Genomic DNA, 17,044 nt, shown 5'->3' with positions numbered 1-17,044 from the left:
AAGGCACAGCCGAGGCAGGCATCTGTTGGGCCTTCACGCTCTCCAGCGTGCCTCCCTGTTCGCCCAAGCCAAGGGGAGCCCACCTCTCCCACCCTCCACCAACACTGCAGGGTCCCAATGGTAGCAGCCAGAGAGAATTCAGGCTCTTGGAGGACACAGGTTTTCTGCTCAGCCTGAAGGACGTGTCATTGCTGCACAACCTTTTCACCAAGTTTTTATAAGGCTCGTCCTCCCCAAGCAATCCCAGACAAGACAGGAGCACCCAGCCTGTCTGTCTCTTCTCCTTTGCTACAACAAACTCATGACCGGCCGAGGCTCCCTTTACTGAACCACAGTTAAAGCTTAAGGAGCCTGCTGCAAAAGCATCTCACCCCAGGTTCAAAGCCAGGTCTTAGTCAGTAGCTTTAGGGTGTTTGCTGCCTGAGCTGTCACTTGCCAGGGCAGAGCGGGCCCGTGCCCACTCCCACCATATTCAGCAGTATGGGTTGGGGGGGGGCAGTGAAGTTGTTAGCAAGAATGGGGCCAAATATGGTTTCTTCATTTGGCCTAACTGGACAGCTGCCAAAGCAATCAACATATGGATATCCCCCCCCAAAGAAGAGGAACAAATCGACAGAGGCTGGATCTGAGTTGCTCAGCTGTAGTCCAGCTCCGGTTCTGGTCTACTTCATTAACCAAAGATGCAGTAAGATTCCCTTTTGTTTTAAATGATCTACAATAGCAAAGAAAAGAGAACGGCAGAAGGAGCAGCATATGAGCTCATCAGCCCACCCCAGGGGGGGAGCGCAATATTGTTCCCTACGTGTGTTTTCCAGCACTTAGTCCAGTCTAGTTTCAAATCTTCCCAAATGATGAGGCTTCTACCAGATTTATTTTTCAGCAGTTCAAACAGGAACCAAAATACTCTTACTGATTTTCTCTTTTTGCAATTGTTCAGTTTTATTTCACATCTCAAGGTATCGGAGAAGCAGATCTCCAGACATGCTGTTGCCGCAGGAGTGAAGGTTTTACTTGGGGAATTGTCTCCCAGGGAGAAAGCTTCCTCCGTGACCTGCCAGCACAGCCCTCGCTCTGAGCCTCTGATATGCTCGCATTTCCATATTAGACGCGAGAACGTTCTGCTCTGTTTGACAGCAGTGCTGGCGCGGCCCTGTTTCCACTGAGATAGGGCTCTCTTTTGATCTCTGGTGCGCACACTGCGAGCTTTGGGGAGGGGGGAAGGGAAGGTTACTGCTTCCCCGCTGGAAGGGTTTCCAGCCCTACAGGTGTTTTTTCACTCAGTCAGAGAGAAGGAGTGATTTACTTGGCTGCCTCTGTTCTCCTTGCCTTGTCAGGCGCAGCCACAGCAGCACGAGATGTGCCGCGGGCACGGGGTCACTTCTCCTCTTCAAAAGGCTGTTTCAGAGACAATGCAGCTGTGCCCTGAGCAAGAGCTGCATCCAGGGCCAGCATGCGATGGAGAGGGGGAGATATATTGTAGGGAGTAGCTCCCCACCTTGTAGCTCCCCACCTTGAGCTGTACATCACCGCAGGAGAGTGCGAAAGGTGGAGGACCAGCACACACACAAGGCACGCCACCAGGCCGGAGAAAAAGGAAGGGTAGGTCCTAGGGAGATACCGCAGACCTGGCTCCTACCAGAGGACAGCGTGGGGCTACAAAACTCCAGTCGGTCCTTGTTTCCCTCCCCACTCCTAAATCACAAACTGCACTCACAGCATCTGGGTCCCAGCCAAGCTTGGGGCTCTAGCGCAATCTCACACTTTACAGCACTACTCTACAGCAGTAGTTCCCAAATTCCAGGTAACTAGCCACTAGGGTCCATCCTGTTTGAAAATGGCTCGTCACACAACACAGATCCTTCTGTTTCCAACCAGCTCCTTAGTATAGAGCTGGGAACACAGGGATCGTTTCCCTTCTGGCCCTCCATGGTATCCATGCCACCGGAACGCTGCCTGACTGCCAGCGGGATGGGAAGTCTCCTGGGAGTTCTCAGCTGCAAGGTGCTCTCACTGTTTGGGGTTTAAGACACAGCAACACTGGATATAGCCCCTCCTTTGACCCCCTTTTCATAGCAGAGGGTGGGCAGATAAAGGCCCCAAAAGCACAAAAGTCTCTGCCCCTATTCAGCCCCTCACTATTCCGATGGTATTCTAGCATCAGCACAGCCTAGGCTTAAAATGCCTGCCACAGTGTTGGAGGGAACAGGGGGTTCCCCAATGATCTAATATAACAAAAAACAGGTAACATGGGAGATTAGTAAAAGGCCCAGCTCAGAATTTCCATTCTGTCTCACACACTTTTAAAGGGCAGGGAAGGCTTTCCGAGAAAAAAAGTGGGAGTAGAAAACAAAAGTTTGCTTTTATTCAGGGCTTCCTAGGAAGCCCTTTCTTCATAGGTTGGGGGAAACCCCCGAGTCATTCAGAGTTAAGGAGCAGGATTTAGATCCTAAGTGCATACTGCAAAGTCAAGGGCTGCTTATCTGCCTCACGCTGCACTCAACCCACTCAAGTAAACAAAAATGGTGGGAAGGCCAGAGGAAAGAAACGGAATGGGATCATTTGACCCTGCTGCTCCCATGGTGAAAACATCCATTTGTGCAAGTTCAGCCACTTTATTAGGGTGAATTCAAATGCAATAGTTTGGTTTCAGATGGCTTGATTAAAGTTTAGCCCATTCTCAGCCAGGACACATAGGTTGCTGTTACCTGGATTCAGTTCCTAAGCATGCACGGTCTTGGAATTACAAAGGATACAGACTCAGCAGAAACAGCAAAGACGACAGCAGGTGTATCAAGTGTGTTACAGGACTCTCATGCCCCTATATAACAAATGCGTTTCAGAATCTATAGAAGCATCCTGCTGGAACTTACCTGCACATCTACTAGAAACATTTCAAGGATAACAGGAATAGGGCAGATGAAAAAAATCAAGGAAAACAGGTAAGGAGTAGCAGCATCTAGGGTTCCTGTTTACACCTTTCAGAAAAGCCCAGTAAAAAGCTAAGGCGCTTTTACTTGTATTAAAGAGTTAACAGGCAGGAGAGGGTTACATGAAAGAAAAGATTTAGTACGTTCTTAGGTAGTGTTAGCAATATTATATTAAGTGACACTAGCATTCAACGTCCTCTCAAGAGTATGCTGCCTTTCAGATCATAATTTGGGGACAAGGAGTCAAGAAGAGACAATATACAGCAACATTATGTGAAATTAGGATGCAGTACAGGTCCCTACAATATATCTTTATATAGCATAATATAAGGTATGTAGCTTAAGAAGGCTTCAGGACAAACTGCTGCAAAAAGTGCCCTTTGAGATTCCCTGGATTGGTTCTTGAGAATATACACCTTGAAGAGTCTCAGCTGCTGGACTCCAAGCTCATGAAACAGGATCTAGCTTCAGACAGCTAGTCTGCTTGTATTTTTTAATTTTTTTTTAGTGGCCAAAGAGTGCAGGTTAAGCACAGTGATCGAGATGGGCATTACTGACAGCTAATTAGTTTGAACTTAACAACAAAGCCTTTAAGTGAACGGCCTGCAAAACCTCATTTACGCAACCTGGAGACAAACTCATTAACTGCAGGCTCCATTACCCACTCCACTTTGCCAGTCATAAAGAAAGTTTAAAAATCATGTTAATAGGAAAGAACCATAAGAAAAATCAGGAGATTAAAAAAAAAACAATCCCTAAAAAGAGAAACCTTCTGCAGATTCCATCTCTATAGGAACAGTGCCATAAATGCATAAGAAAGAACTAGGCAGCCCTATTCTCCCTGCTAGGCTTCTTTTTTTCCCTTTAAAGGAACAGATGCCAGCATGATAAGCCCGTGTGTATCTTTTATATTAAACATGTAATCAAGACATTCTGCCTGAAAAGTAGAAACACCTCTAAAATCCACCTCAAAAGCTGCAGCTTTCCTTTTTAATCACAAAACAATTATTCTAATTAAGCGGCAATCCCTTTCTCGCACTGCAAGCTTCCCTCCGATTAGATAAAGAAAGCACAGTGCACTGGTAGCCTCCTGCATGCACCCTCGGTGCCGGATACTTACAGCTCCCACCCCACAGCCTCTTGCAGCCCTCCCTTCCCTCCCTCCTTAATTTCAATTAAGTTCCACTCTTATAGAACGGAGAAGAAAGGGGAAGGGGATGGGGGAGGGAGAAGCAGCACTTACCCTTTGGGGACTCACTTCTGGCTTTCTTGCTTTCTAAAGGACACTCACTGCTGCTGTTGGGAGAACATACTCTTCTCTTGCCTAAAATTTCATCTAGAAGAGAGATGAGAAACCTGAGTATCAGATAAGGTTGTACTTTCCTCTTTGCAGAAGCAACCAGAGAGACTTTGGTATTTTGCGTCTCTCTCTCACACACACACACAGACACACACACGCGCACACATATATTACAAGCAGAGGAAAAAAAATGAAAGTAAGAAAAATCATCATCTTGAGAGCCTTGATCTGCTTTCCTAATCACGCAGTCCAAAAGCACATAATGACTATTCACACACTGATCAATGCAACGTTTTAAAGCTATAAATTCTGAATCCAGTTGATTTCCTTACTGAGTTTCATCATTTGTTCTGTTGCCTTTTGTCCCCCTGGTGTTTCCACTCCTTTCATGCCCTGATGCAAAGCAACTGGGGGAGAGAAAGGGGAGGAAAAAAACAACACAAAAAAAAGCACAACAGATCTCTGAATCTTCCTACCACAGTATCTCTCTCTCTCTCTCTCTCTCTCTCTCTCTCAATCTCTCTCCCCCCCCTTCCCCCCCTCCTCCTTCAAAACCTCAAGGTCCTTAGCAATCTTCCCCCTCTAGATTGTACGGAAACACTCAAGCCTTTTGCATTACTGCAGCCCTACAAACCAACACAAAATATCTAATATACAATTACAGCATCCCCGAACAGATTTAAAATCAATATCCTCCCATAATAATGCTGGGGAAACTGAAAGCATGATGTTGCATATGGGCAGGAAGGAAGAGACTGTTTGTCACTGCAAGCATCAAATTCTCATCTATCAAGGGCTTGTTAAAGATGCAGCATCTTAAAATAATAAAAAAAAAGATCGCACAAACAAGCACCATATTTGAGCGAGGACACGTTGCATCTGCCTGTGAGTCAACACGCATGCAAAGCTTCTGCAATTTGCCCAAAGTGTGTTGGTTAAGAAAGGTTACAAACCCCCTTGGTGCTATTTATAAGAACAACAAAATTATTTATGTTCCAGGGGACATTTTAAGCCAAGCAACTGTCCCTCATACTCAGAATCACTCCACATTACTTTGAATTCAGCTAAGCAAGCCCAGGTTCCTGCCTTGGCATTGTATTTATCAAGAGATCCAGAGCACAGATCTGTGGCTGCCACAGGCTGAGCAGTGCCGAGAGCAGACAGTTAACGTGCCGAGGGCAGAGCCTGCCAGGCAATGCCTTTATCCAAAGAGCAATTCTGGAACTCTGCAAAGTTACGAGTGGCATTTCAAGGTTTTAAAGAGCACAAGCTGCCTCCGATCTTATCTTGCCATGACCCTGTCACCCAGCCTGTTAACAAAACTGGCACTCAGAGACAACAGCAGAGACTTGCAACCATCCACAACCAAAAGCAAATACAACACAACAGTGGCAATTGGAAAGCAGATGGGAAAGGATAGAGTCAGCCAGTGACAGCACTTAAGTTTTCTCAGCACTTAAGTTTTCTCAGCACTTCACATCCCAGGTGTTGAGCCAGCTTTTCAATACAATTTGAATTGTATCAATCCTCCTGCCTCAGTTTACCCTTTCAATAACTTCTCCAAAGCCACAGACAGTATCGGCTTGCCAAGCCAGCATCAAAACTAGGAAGTACCTGGCCACACAGCACAAAGAGAGTCACAAGCTCCCTCCCCACGGAACGCTTCATTCTTCATGTTGATTTTCCTGGAAATGTTAGTCTGACGCTGCAAACCCTCAGCGCTGGAGGCCAAGATCATATATCCTCCTCAGAAGTGTTCTCATCCGGGATTTGTGGCTTTGAAACAACAAAAGTCCCGTTGCTCTGCTCGCCCCTCCCAGCCCAGGCAGGAGGCAGCAAAACCCAACAGGGCTTGTTCTTAAGTACTTCAGGCAGAAGAGACTCCATGGAAGAACTGGTGACAGAAGCACCAGTTACATGTGACAGCAGTTAGAATATGAGCAGTGAAGATTCCTTGGTTTCACAACTCTGCCAAGGCACCTCATTACCCTCCTATCACTCCTTCTCTCTTGCTATTCCACTCCCACCCCCACGCGCCCATCTGCCAGCAGACATTCGCTCTGACTAGCACCATGCCCTGCTATTCCCAGACACGTCAGCAGGACAGGTTGCAAGTCCCATCTCACTCCCAACCGGCTGCGCTTGTGCAGGGGAAGACCAAGATCACACAGTAACTCTGAAGCGGCACCAACTCCATCAGACCCATGCCCCACCAGTCTCCAAAACACCCACTTCTCGGCACACACGCGAGTGAGCTGGCAGCTGCGTGAACAGTCAGGTGTGACAGCCTGCCATCACCGGCATGCCACAGGGAAAGGTCCCAGATGTCTTGCAGTCGAGATTTGAACTTGGCCCTCCAGAGAGATCCCACATTAGTGTATTAATCTCTAGGATGAACTGCAGCGTTTTCCTTCCAGCATCTCAGGTTCACATTGTCCCAAAGCACCAAATCCCACACACTGAGTTTGTATTTGGGTTGCCCCCCAGCAGTTTTTATGGCAGTCAGTTAGATCACAGAATGAAAATTTTCCTCTTTTTTTTTTTTTCCTTCATTTAAGGCAAAGTCCTGGGATGTGTCAGAGACTGCCCCTGTCCCCAGAAGTGTGGAGACTAAATCAACAAGATATACAGTAAGCAAGGAGAAGGGAGTAATTATCATCAGTAGCCAGTACGGAGGCACAAAGATCTAACAATCCACCCCAAATTTACTGAGTCAGTAGGAGAGCACAAGACTGAATAGCAATCTTTTGAATTCCAGCCCAGCATTACAAGAAGTCATACCCCCCTCTTAGCTTCCTTAGCTGCAAAGCAGGGAAGAGGCAGATCACATTTTCATTAGTTACTTAGTAAACTCCCAGATTCTGGGGTACAACCTAAATGGCAATGTATTTGTATTACAGCACCAATCCTTTCCTCTTTACAACTTAAACCATACGCACAGCTTTGAGATACCACTTACACCTGCTAAACACGTGCCCTTTTACAGGACCCTATACTCTAAGTTCACCTCTTTATGTCCACATGCCATTCATCCAACCATTCTTTGCACTCACACACAAAGAACCAGGACAGTGGTTGAAGGCATCGGGATGGGAGCATCCACAGTCCGTCTCCCCCTGACTTTGCAGTAGCAGCAAAACCAAATATGTTTTGCAAATGAGTTGGCAGCATAGCTTCTGGATGTCTTACCACCCTCACAGAGACAGGTTGTGCATTTAGAGTACATTGCTACTCATTGACCAGAAAGCCAAAAGACAGCTGTTTGCTCAGCCCATGCACCTGCAAAAGGCAACACTCCACCTTAGACAGAGGATGGGGAGGGATGGTTGTGGGGGGCTTTTTTTTTTTGTTCCCCAAATCCCTGCTTTTGCCTCCTCCCTCCTGCCTTCTACAAAGCATTTCAGTTGAAAAGAAGCGAAATCAGGGCAGTTTTTAATATTAAAGCTGAAAATGAAAGGCATTATCAGCAGAACTGTAATGTTATGAAGCTAAGCCAGGCAATAATACAAGTAAGGAGTGCTAGAGGAAGCCCCAAGCATACTGATCACTCACTGCCACCAGTGCAACACAGCCCTGACCACACAGGTCTCCCATGCAGGTCCCCAGATCCTGCATTACATTCAAGGCTCCTGCTAGCCTGACAAGGCAGTACAGAAAGTGATCCAGAGAGGTTTTTGGAAACAAAGTCAAATATGTTCCCCGAAGATCTAGAAATCAAAGTGGATTTTTTCCCCCTCTTTCGTGGGAAGAGAAAGTCCAGCACTCACCTGCTGAACTTCTACAGTGAAACACGAATAGAGACAGGCCACAAAAGTAGGTCAGCTGGAGGAGGACAGCACTTCTGTCCCCATACAGAAGTATCTCCCACTGGCTTTGCAACCACAAAGAAAAGGGATGTGGGTATGGCACCATAAAACGAGCTTGTGTAGAAGCCAAGGCAATGTGGGGTTTATCTAATCATGGCCCTCTTTGGGCTTGAGACACACTGATTAGAGCCCATGGGTGGAAACATCACCTGGAAGTAACAGCACTTTGCACTCCTGCACTGCCCCTAATCCTCAGCCTCCCAGCGCTCAGCAGAGCTGGGTAACTTAAGTCATGTTCACCAACACATCTAAGAATCCCAAGCCTTGTTACCAGCTTTGAAGAGAGGAGTTGGGAGCCTAAGTCAGCTGGGAAGACTAGAAAACCTATCCCTAGTTTTCCCCAAAGATGGAGGGACTTTATCTCCACTCTTTACAAGGGAATCTGCAGCAGAGAAGATGCACCAAGGACACCATTGCATCAACGGCAGGCTGAGAATTGAGCCCATGTCCTAGTGACTGAGCACAGGGTTTCACCTGGAAAAGGGACATGAACAAATATGAGGTGGTCACAAAATTTTTGCCCTCCCAGTGTTGTTAAATGGGTGGACTACAGACCGAGTCCCAATTACAGCTGAGGGATTGCCCCGAGTTTTTCTGCACTGTGTTATACTACAGACACAATGGGAAGAGATCAAGACCTATCTCACGCTCCCCATCCATATCATTGGTTTATGCTCTGAAAGCTTCTTGGACCCAGAAGTCCTAAGTAAACAGAGAACTGAGCCAACTTACATGGGAAATCACCCAGGCTCAGATAGCCAACATCTAACAAGAAGAGAGTCCTTTTTTCACCTCCTTTCACATTATTTTAAGAGAAGGAAAACATCCTCCCTTGCTCTTAATTCCCCCATCAAACTTAAACCCTGGAGATGACAATTCCCACTGACCAGTCTGAAACGTCTTGGCAGCATTTCAGTTTATTCAGCTCTCCCCTTTCCTTTGGCATAAACAGGCTACCACCAGAGGAGCTGCTCTGCTCAAACTCTGGTGCTCCAGCCCTGCTGCTCAGTCTGTTCCTGTGCCGAATGTGACAGGTTTGCAGGGACCCTGGAGACTTCCTTCCCCAGCGATGGGCTTGTGCCTTTGTAAGAAGCTGCACCAGCTTGCCGAGTCCCAGCAGGCCCAGAGCTGCTCTCAACAAAGGCTGGCGTACGAGGGGCCACGCAGTAGGCTGCGCACAGCAGCGTGGAATCTGGCTGCACATCGGCCCCATGCCTTGCCAGCAGGAATCAATGGAACAAAGGGAGAGTGAAGCACAAGGTCATGGGAATAACGGGCCATAATTTAACTGAGGGCAACAAGAATGGAAAAAAAATTATTGGGGAAGCTGGGGGAAGGGAAACAGTGGGCTTCTGGGACTTGGGATCCTAGAACAATACAAGTGTGTGCCAGCTCATGGGGCAGAGTTAGTTCTAAGCAAGGAAGGGGGAAATACCGCTGGATCTCCACAAAGGGGATGTCGAACCAGCTGCAAAATAAAGGTAGCATCGTTCTCCCAGCAGGTCAGCTTAATGGCCTTAGGGACACGGCAGGCAGCAGGCTTCAAACCTTAGCTATTGCACTGGGTTATCTCATTGTTCCTTTATGACTCCACATCTATATCTATTTGTTGGTTGTCATTTAGATTTAGATTGCAAGCTCTCCAGGGCAGGAAGCATCCTTTTGCTAGCTGCTGTACCAGTCTTAATAGTACAAATAGTACGAAGAGCAGAGCAAGCTGGGCACTCCTGGCTCAGGACTGTCCCTAGCCTAGACCAAGGTCTCTGCAAATGTTCCCTAAGCATCACACTAAGTTCCCTGTGACAAGAAGCTCTTGGAAACAGGAAGAAAAACAGGAAACAAAGGAGAGGGAGGAATGGGACACACTAATGGTCTCTTACTACAAAGCAAGGAGGATGCAATATCGAGTAATCAAAGGTTTTTCTCTTTCCTGCTCACTTTGAGAGAACTTAACTTTGGCAGACTGGTTGTGCAGTCACTCCTCTCAATGGCAGAGAAGGACTCCAATAGGCAAGAGTCAGTGACCATCACTCACTGATCTCAATGCATTACACAAAAAGTAGCACCCCAAAGGTAGGCCTAGCATCACTAACCCCTTCCTCAATGCGAGTTAACCGCAGCATATATGAAAGCTGCGGAAGCATACAACAAGACAGTAGTTGAGTAGAAGGATTCCCAACGTATAACCATCCTTTCCTAGGCTTGAGAAGGAGCCTGCATCCCCTTTCTCAGCTCTAACCACTTGGCCATCTGCCTCTCCTCCTACCATGCAAACGGTATCCTGCTACTTCCCACCTCCTTGTGCTCACTCAAATTGCCTAGCTGGAGCTAAGCTCCTAAAAGGACTGTCTAGTATTTCAGTTCCCAAGGAGTGAAACAGAGGGAGGTGCAGGTCATGCTGGAGCCATCCTCCTGTCTGTCTGTAATAAGGCTGTTTATTAGAGAAGGGGCACCAACACCCCCTCGTTTCCCAGATTGTTACAAAATTCATTTTTACAGCATGCACCAAGCCATAGAAAGATAGTAAATATTCATAGTATGAAAAACACTCATGGAGAGGATATACTGCACTTAAAGAGAGAGATCTGAATTAATTTTATATGCTGCAGACAGGCTTTTTAGCAATTGCAAACTTGTGAATCCCCACTCTCTTCCAGAAAAGATGTAAAGAATGAGGCTGGGAGGGTGGGCTGGAAGTCCAGGCCTTCTGGTGACTCTCTAGCTCTAGAAAGGAGCATGTTCTAGTGGGTAAAACAGGAGTAAGGGGGAAGCTTGTTAAATTAGAAGACTTAAGCACGGTTCCAATAAGGATCAGGTTTTCCTTGAAGGACCACAAACCTCTCGGGCAAAGGTTGTTCGGCCTCAATTTACATATCTGTGATAAAAAGCTATGAAAACTGGCATCGTTCCTCTGATGCAGATACCTCCCTCAGTCCTGGGGAATGCCACACAACACCCAACCGTGCCAAAAGGTGGGTAAGGCAATGCGGCAGGGACGGCACTCACATTTCCCTGTGGGCTCCTACGTGCTGAATCTTCTGCGTGTGGTCTGTGCCAGCAACCTGGTATTCCCTCCATCACCCAGGAGAGCTGCTCCACCTCCTCTGGCTGCTCCTTCTACAAGCCTCCCAGCATTTCTTTAGAAAAGTGAACACTGAAGATAGTGATTTCCAACAGAGCTGCTGGTGGTGCTGTACCCTTAGCACCATTTAAATGTCCGTTTGCACTCATTCAGCCCCTGAAAAAAACAGCGCTCCTCCAGCCCGTGACAGCTTTGACAGCCAGACTCCTTAATTCCTTTTTCTTATTCCCTTAATCTGTCATCTTTATCAGGCTGGGGAAGTGCCAGGCAGCATGCAGGAGCCCCGGCCCCGATCAATCTCCACATTACAGCTGACAGAATGGTGCTAATAACTTATTGATCTAATGTTTGCCAAGCCCCACTGGGGCTGAAAGGCTGCCATTGATTGGCTTGAGGGAAGGAGCCTCTCAGCTGAGAGCAGAGCGGAAAGCCTTCAAATTGTCTTCTTCCTGAGGAGCTTGGAGATGAAGGGAGGGTGGGGAAGGGAGAACAGGGAGGAAGACAAGGGAACTAAAGAGAGGAAGAGAAATGGAAAAGAAGAAGGGTGCACATGTGAGATGGGAATTAAGAATGGAAAAGGAAGGAGGAAAAAAGGGTTTGAGAACCAAAGAAATGCAAGGAGGAGGAAAAAGAGCAGGAAAGGGGAGAAGAGCAAAGAGAAGAAAAGGAATTGGGAACAAAAAGACTGTGCAGAGCTGAAAAATTGATGAAATAGGCAGTTGACCCTCTTCTTGCTCACAGCAAATCATTAATAAAATCTTTCCAACCCCCAGCCCTCCATCCTAGGACAGCTCCTCCCAAGTCTGTTCATATCTGACGTAAAGCATTGGCACTGCTGACTCCCCTGACCAGGTCTGAAACCACAAGCTTGCATCTGGGGAGAGGGCATCATTAGGACAGATTCCAGTTTAATTTATGAGTCTGTTCCCCACAGTGATATACATGCAACTTAACCCTTGAGAATCCCCACCCATCTCCTTGATTTGCACTGAAGAGGCTAATAACCGTAGAAAGTCATCAGACACGCTTAGCAGAGGGAAAGGAGTTGAGGGTCTTTACTGTGCCCCTGTGGGGAAACCTGGTCTTACCTGTACATGCAGAGACAGCAGGAGGAAAAAAAACCACCCAAATTATAGTAATGCTTATCATCTTCTTTCCCCTTTAGCGGAGATCAGCCCAGGGCAGGCCAGTTTTGCCAAAGAGTACACGTGTTGGAGCAGTGCTGTAAGGCAGGGACTGAGCTGGCAGGGCTTCAAGAAAAGGCAGTCATGGTCCCACACTACCCCGGCAGGTTTGCCTGCCCCAGGGCTCTAAATGCACAATGCTCATTGTGGTCAGGTCTGTTTTCCTGGTGGACTTCTCTTAAGTCTATCAATCCAAAAGGCAGGGTCAACATTTTCATGTGTCATCTCCAACACATCTCTCACACACACACAGCCCTGCACCTCTTTCTCTTCAGCAGGACAACTTCTTCACTTTCATCAGAGACCTCACGAAGCTGTGAGCCATAGAGCACCCTGCTGATCGCTTGAAAGAAACAAGGAATCACAGAATCACAGAATTGTATAGGTTGGAAAAGACCTTTAAGATCATCGAGTCAAAGGAGCAGAGCAGCAGTTCAATGCCTGCTACCTGGACATCTAATCGCAATGCAAGCTTTCCAGGCGCACAGCTATGGGGAGCTTGTGGGGGGACAGTGTTTCCCCTGCTGCGCAGCAAGAGCAGAAAGCTAGGCTTTGCAGGACTAAATCCACAGCACCCAAACCTGATGACACAGAGATACACACATGCACTAGAGCAGGAACAGTGTCAAAACCCTGGCACTGAAGGATCAACTTGACTTGTGGCAGGGTCAGGAGTAGTGACACACTGCCTCCTCTCCCTGCGCTTCCAGCCAGCAGCAAGCAGGAGTGGACAAGTCAGGTGCCACATTACGATCTGTACTGGATTTCTATATATAACATCAGTGAGATGTCACTGCACCAATGATTTGTTTTCAGCTCTTTACTAGCTGCCTGTAAGGCACCTGGGAAAGGAGGTGGAAGCAGGGGGTGGGGAAGAGGTTATTTTTGGAAGCAGGATAATCTTGCTCTTTCTACAGCTGCAAGGAAAGGAAGAAAGAGTCGGTGTTTATTTCAGTTTCAAAGCTGCAACATGTACTAGCCATGAGTTTGGTGGCTGATCCAGCTGCCAGAGAGCGATGGACTCATTGTCCTGACTATGGCCAGTCTGCCCTGTTCACGCCAGGCACAGAGAAGGCCAAGCTACTTACGCTGCCATGGTGAGCCCTGTCCAGCTGTGGCACTCCTTTCCTACAAGTGAGGGAGATACACCTTGAAACACATCACTGACCTTCCCAAAGATGTTTGCAGAGCCATCTACAAGAACCCTCCTGCCAGGAGCAGGCTTCAAATCCCTGCCAAGAGCAAGGTTTATTGAACTCCAAAAACAGGGCACTAAACTGCCTTGGCTCCTTCTCCTCCTGCAGTGACAAAGCCAAGAATAAAACTTTAACACTCACACCAGCAAAATCCTATGCACTAACCTACACCACAAGTGCAGTTGCAGGGCACAGCAAAAGGAAGTGCTTCCATGTTGGGCTTTCCCATTTTTCCTTCCCCTCCCAAGACCACCGTTTGTATTACAAAAGGATGCTGGTTACCTCCCACTCCCTCAAGGCCTCAGAAGAAATAAAAATTAACTTAAACAGAGCACAAAGAAAGGACAGTCCTCCAGATGCAAGCCAAGAGATGAATGGCATTGACAGAGCCTAGACCCTCATGTTGCCTAGGCAAACAACTGTCCTTCATGGTAAAACACATAAACAAAGGTGGCTGGGCTTACAACTCCCAGATGCCCATTTGGTGCTGATTTTCTGCTCAATTTAAGGCAGCAGTTCAATAAAGGCTTCTGCTTTTTTTGTTGTTGTTTAGCTTTGTTAAATGAAAACATGTCTGCATCCTAGCTCATTATCACACGCTCAGAAAACAGCCGTTCACTGTGATTCTTGTCTCTAACCATTAGCTATAACATCCCTGATCCCAATTCTTTTTCACCCCCGGTATTAACTCCTCCTTAGCAGATGAAAGCTCCAGGTCTCAGTACAAACCCAAATGAAGTTATTGGGAAGCCCTCCATGGCAGGCACACAGAGTTCAGGGATAGGCCCAAAGAAAGTGAGACAACTAGTTTGATCAGCTGTGGATCCACGTGTGTGAGCTACAAGCACTGCCTTGTCAATAAAAATTCCAAGACCCATTTTTAAATGTGAATCTGTTTACAGTTCACTCCTGAAATTTCTCCTTTGCCCTTGCTTAGTCAACAGAGCATCAAGTGGAAACATGAGCGTTAACACAGAAGAACAAATAACCTTGCAGAGATCTCTCTTTCATGGTGTTTTTGAGACATGTAGATGAACACTGCTTTTCCAGGACTGCAAAGGCACCAAGTATACATGGCCTCCAATGGAGCAGGACTCCTGAAGTGGGACTCCTCAAGGGACCGAGATGCCATGTTCTCCCTATCACGTGGGATTTTCACAGGAATCGTTGCAGGTTAACATGCAACTATACTGGTCACTGAGGACACCACTGCTCTGAGGCCAAGGCTCTCAGGGTTTGTTGTCTCCATCACATTGACCAACAACCCCTAGAAAAAGCCCAAGCTCTCTGGGAGCTCTGCAACATTGGAAAGCTGGCCTTCTGCTGCTTCCCATACCACAGCCAAAGAAGCCTCTAATCACTGGGGAAGGGGTCTTTAATCCATGGGCAGTACCAAATATTATATGCAGAATCATAGCAAATTGCTTGCTGTTTGGAGTAAGACCTGATATTTTGCCATGTCTCCATTAAGTGCCCTCTCTCAGCCAATATTCAGACATCAAGCCAACTCCCTCTAATCACGAGGGCCAGAAGGAAGAGAGGGAAGATCTACCCACCTTCCTCTAGCATCAGTGAGCCTGATCCCTCCACTTCTATCCATGCAAATAGTCCTACTGCAACTGGAAAGTCATGAAATCTGGTGCTGCAGAACAGAGGGTATTTGAGGAGAGAAAGAGGAGAAATTAACAGGATTTTTTCAGGGGAGAAATTATTTAGGGCCTTGGGACCAGGACTCTATCGCAAAATGCTTGTCCAAATCCTAAAGCAGCGTGCAAAGCACACACACACAAGGGAGAAGGCACCCGTACTTTCTCTATGAGCCATGGAGCCCCGCACGGCCTCCTCAGTCCTCCCCCACCCCACGCATGCCCTGGCAGACTGCATTAGCCAAACTGGATAGAGGGGATTGGACTTGTTTACAGACACACCGCTAGCTGCTTAAAGGGGCTCTAAATCCGTGTTTGATGTGCAAACCGTCAGCTTTGCTACTGTGCCTTTGTCAAGCAGCCCTGGCTCTGCTCATCCTTGTGTGTGTGTCTCTCTCTCAATTAAGATTAAAAGCGCCTTGTGCCATCATCCGCTCTCAAGGTAAGCCCCTCCGTAGTGCCAGTGCTGTACCCTGTCTGCTGCCTCGCCTTTATCTGATCCATTTGGAAACGACTTTTATATTCTCATTAGGCTCATCGCCTGCCCTCCCCTCCCACACGCACGCTCCCCCTGAGGCATTTGAGCATACTTGCTCTACCTTTGCAGATGTTGTTAAGCCTCTTACTGAATCTCACCAATGCAGGCTGCCTCTGTATGCTCCTAAGGAAGTACAGACCCCATTATACGTACTTTTCCTTTCTTCCTCCATTTGGCATATTATATCCCCACCGTGACTGCAATTTAATTAGCACCAAGGAAAGCATTCTCCAGCATTTTCCACTGCAGAACACCACTAGAAGGGAAGGACGCAGCAGAAGACCGAGTCCGCAGGGTCAAGAGAGGAGAGACCATTCACGCCTCCTAGGTAAACTGGCCTGGGAGCTCTGGGCATCACCAAAGCCTATTTCTCCAGGTAGGCTTTACATATGTTCCCCCCAGCTGCAGTCCTGCAGACTGGCAGCACTTAGGTGAAGTAGCTCACCTCTCTTCTCTGCAAAGGGAGTATCTCTCAGCCCAAGAGCCAACCTTAACCCTCAGCAGCTGGATTAGCTAGCTCCAGATTTAAAAATAAATACATAAATAAAGGTCCAACACTGGCCAGAGAAGTAGGAGGAGATTAAACCTAGCAGCTGGATATAAACCCAGTGTAAACATAACATAGACTTCAAAAGAGGAGCTGGGTATCATTTTGATCAATGAAGAGCAACAGAGCTGGCAGAGGCAAGTGCCCTTCCTTTATGCTACATTCTCTGATCCTCCACAAGAATTTACCGCTCTTTCAATCCATGTTGGAAACAATGAACACTTGCACACTTGAAATCTGCACAACCGTTTGGTGAACAGACATTATCCAGGGACTATAGAAACCAGTGCTCTCCATTTTGCAAGCACAAGCACCTCCACTCCCAGACACAAAGAGAGGCAGAGAAAGCAGAACTGGCAGAAGTTTACTATTCTTAAAAGCCTGAGGACACAATACTGTCAACAGTCAACCCAGATGAGAGGGAAGGAAGAATAGTGTGAGAGGGTGCAGATGGGTAAAATCCTAAACCAGTGAGATGGATTTCCTCAGCCAGTTAAGAATTCAGAGTTACAAACAGGGCAGCTCTTCCCGAAACCCAGGACCCCCTGGGACCTAAGGAAATCCAAGTGCATCAGTGGTAATTGTAATAAATCTGTAGTGCCGCAGAGCCGGCCCAACACACGCAAGTTTGCTCCATGATTAAGAGATCTCTGTAATACCTTAAGGTCCCCAGTGGGCCCAGAGCAGTGAGATACAGCTAACATGCATCAAACACATAAGAATATCTCAATCATTACCACAGCTGACGGTGGCTCCTA

General features: G+C 47.2%; 1 protein-coding gene across 18 annotated transcripts in view; it reads right to left on the bottom strand.

Moving 5' to 3' along the window:
• SAMD11 (sterile alpha motif domain containing 11) overlaps positions 1 to 17,044 on the bottom strand; it is a 194,295-nt gene that overhangs the window by 35,646 nt on the left and 141,605 nt on the right. For all 18 annotated transcript variants that reach the window (XM_075520744.1, XM_075520746.1, XM_075520743.1 and 15 more), the window contains one exon: positions 4,171 to 4,263. In XM_075520744.1, coding sequence (XP_075376859.1) covers positions 4,171 to 4,263 — 93 coding nt within the window. The remainder of the gene's footprint in view (positions 1 to 4,170; positions 4,264 to 17,044) is intronic.

The sequence above is a fragment of the Mycteria americana genome, chromosome 18 (genome assembly GCF_035582795.1).
Source record: "Mycteria americana isolate JAX WOST 10 ecotype Jacksonville Zoo and Gardens chromosome 18, USCA_MyAme_1.0, whole genome shotgun sequence".
Taxonomy (NCBI): domain Eukaryota; kingdom Metazoa; phylum Chordata; class Aves; order Ciconiiformes; family Ciconiidae; genus Mycteria; species Mycteria americana.
Note: the sequence above shows the minus strand (reverse complement) of the source record. Positions and strands in the feature narration are given on the sequence as shown.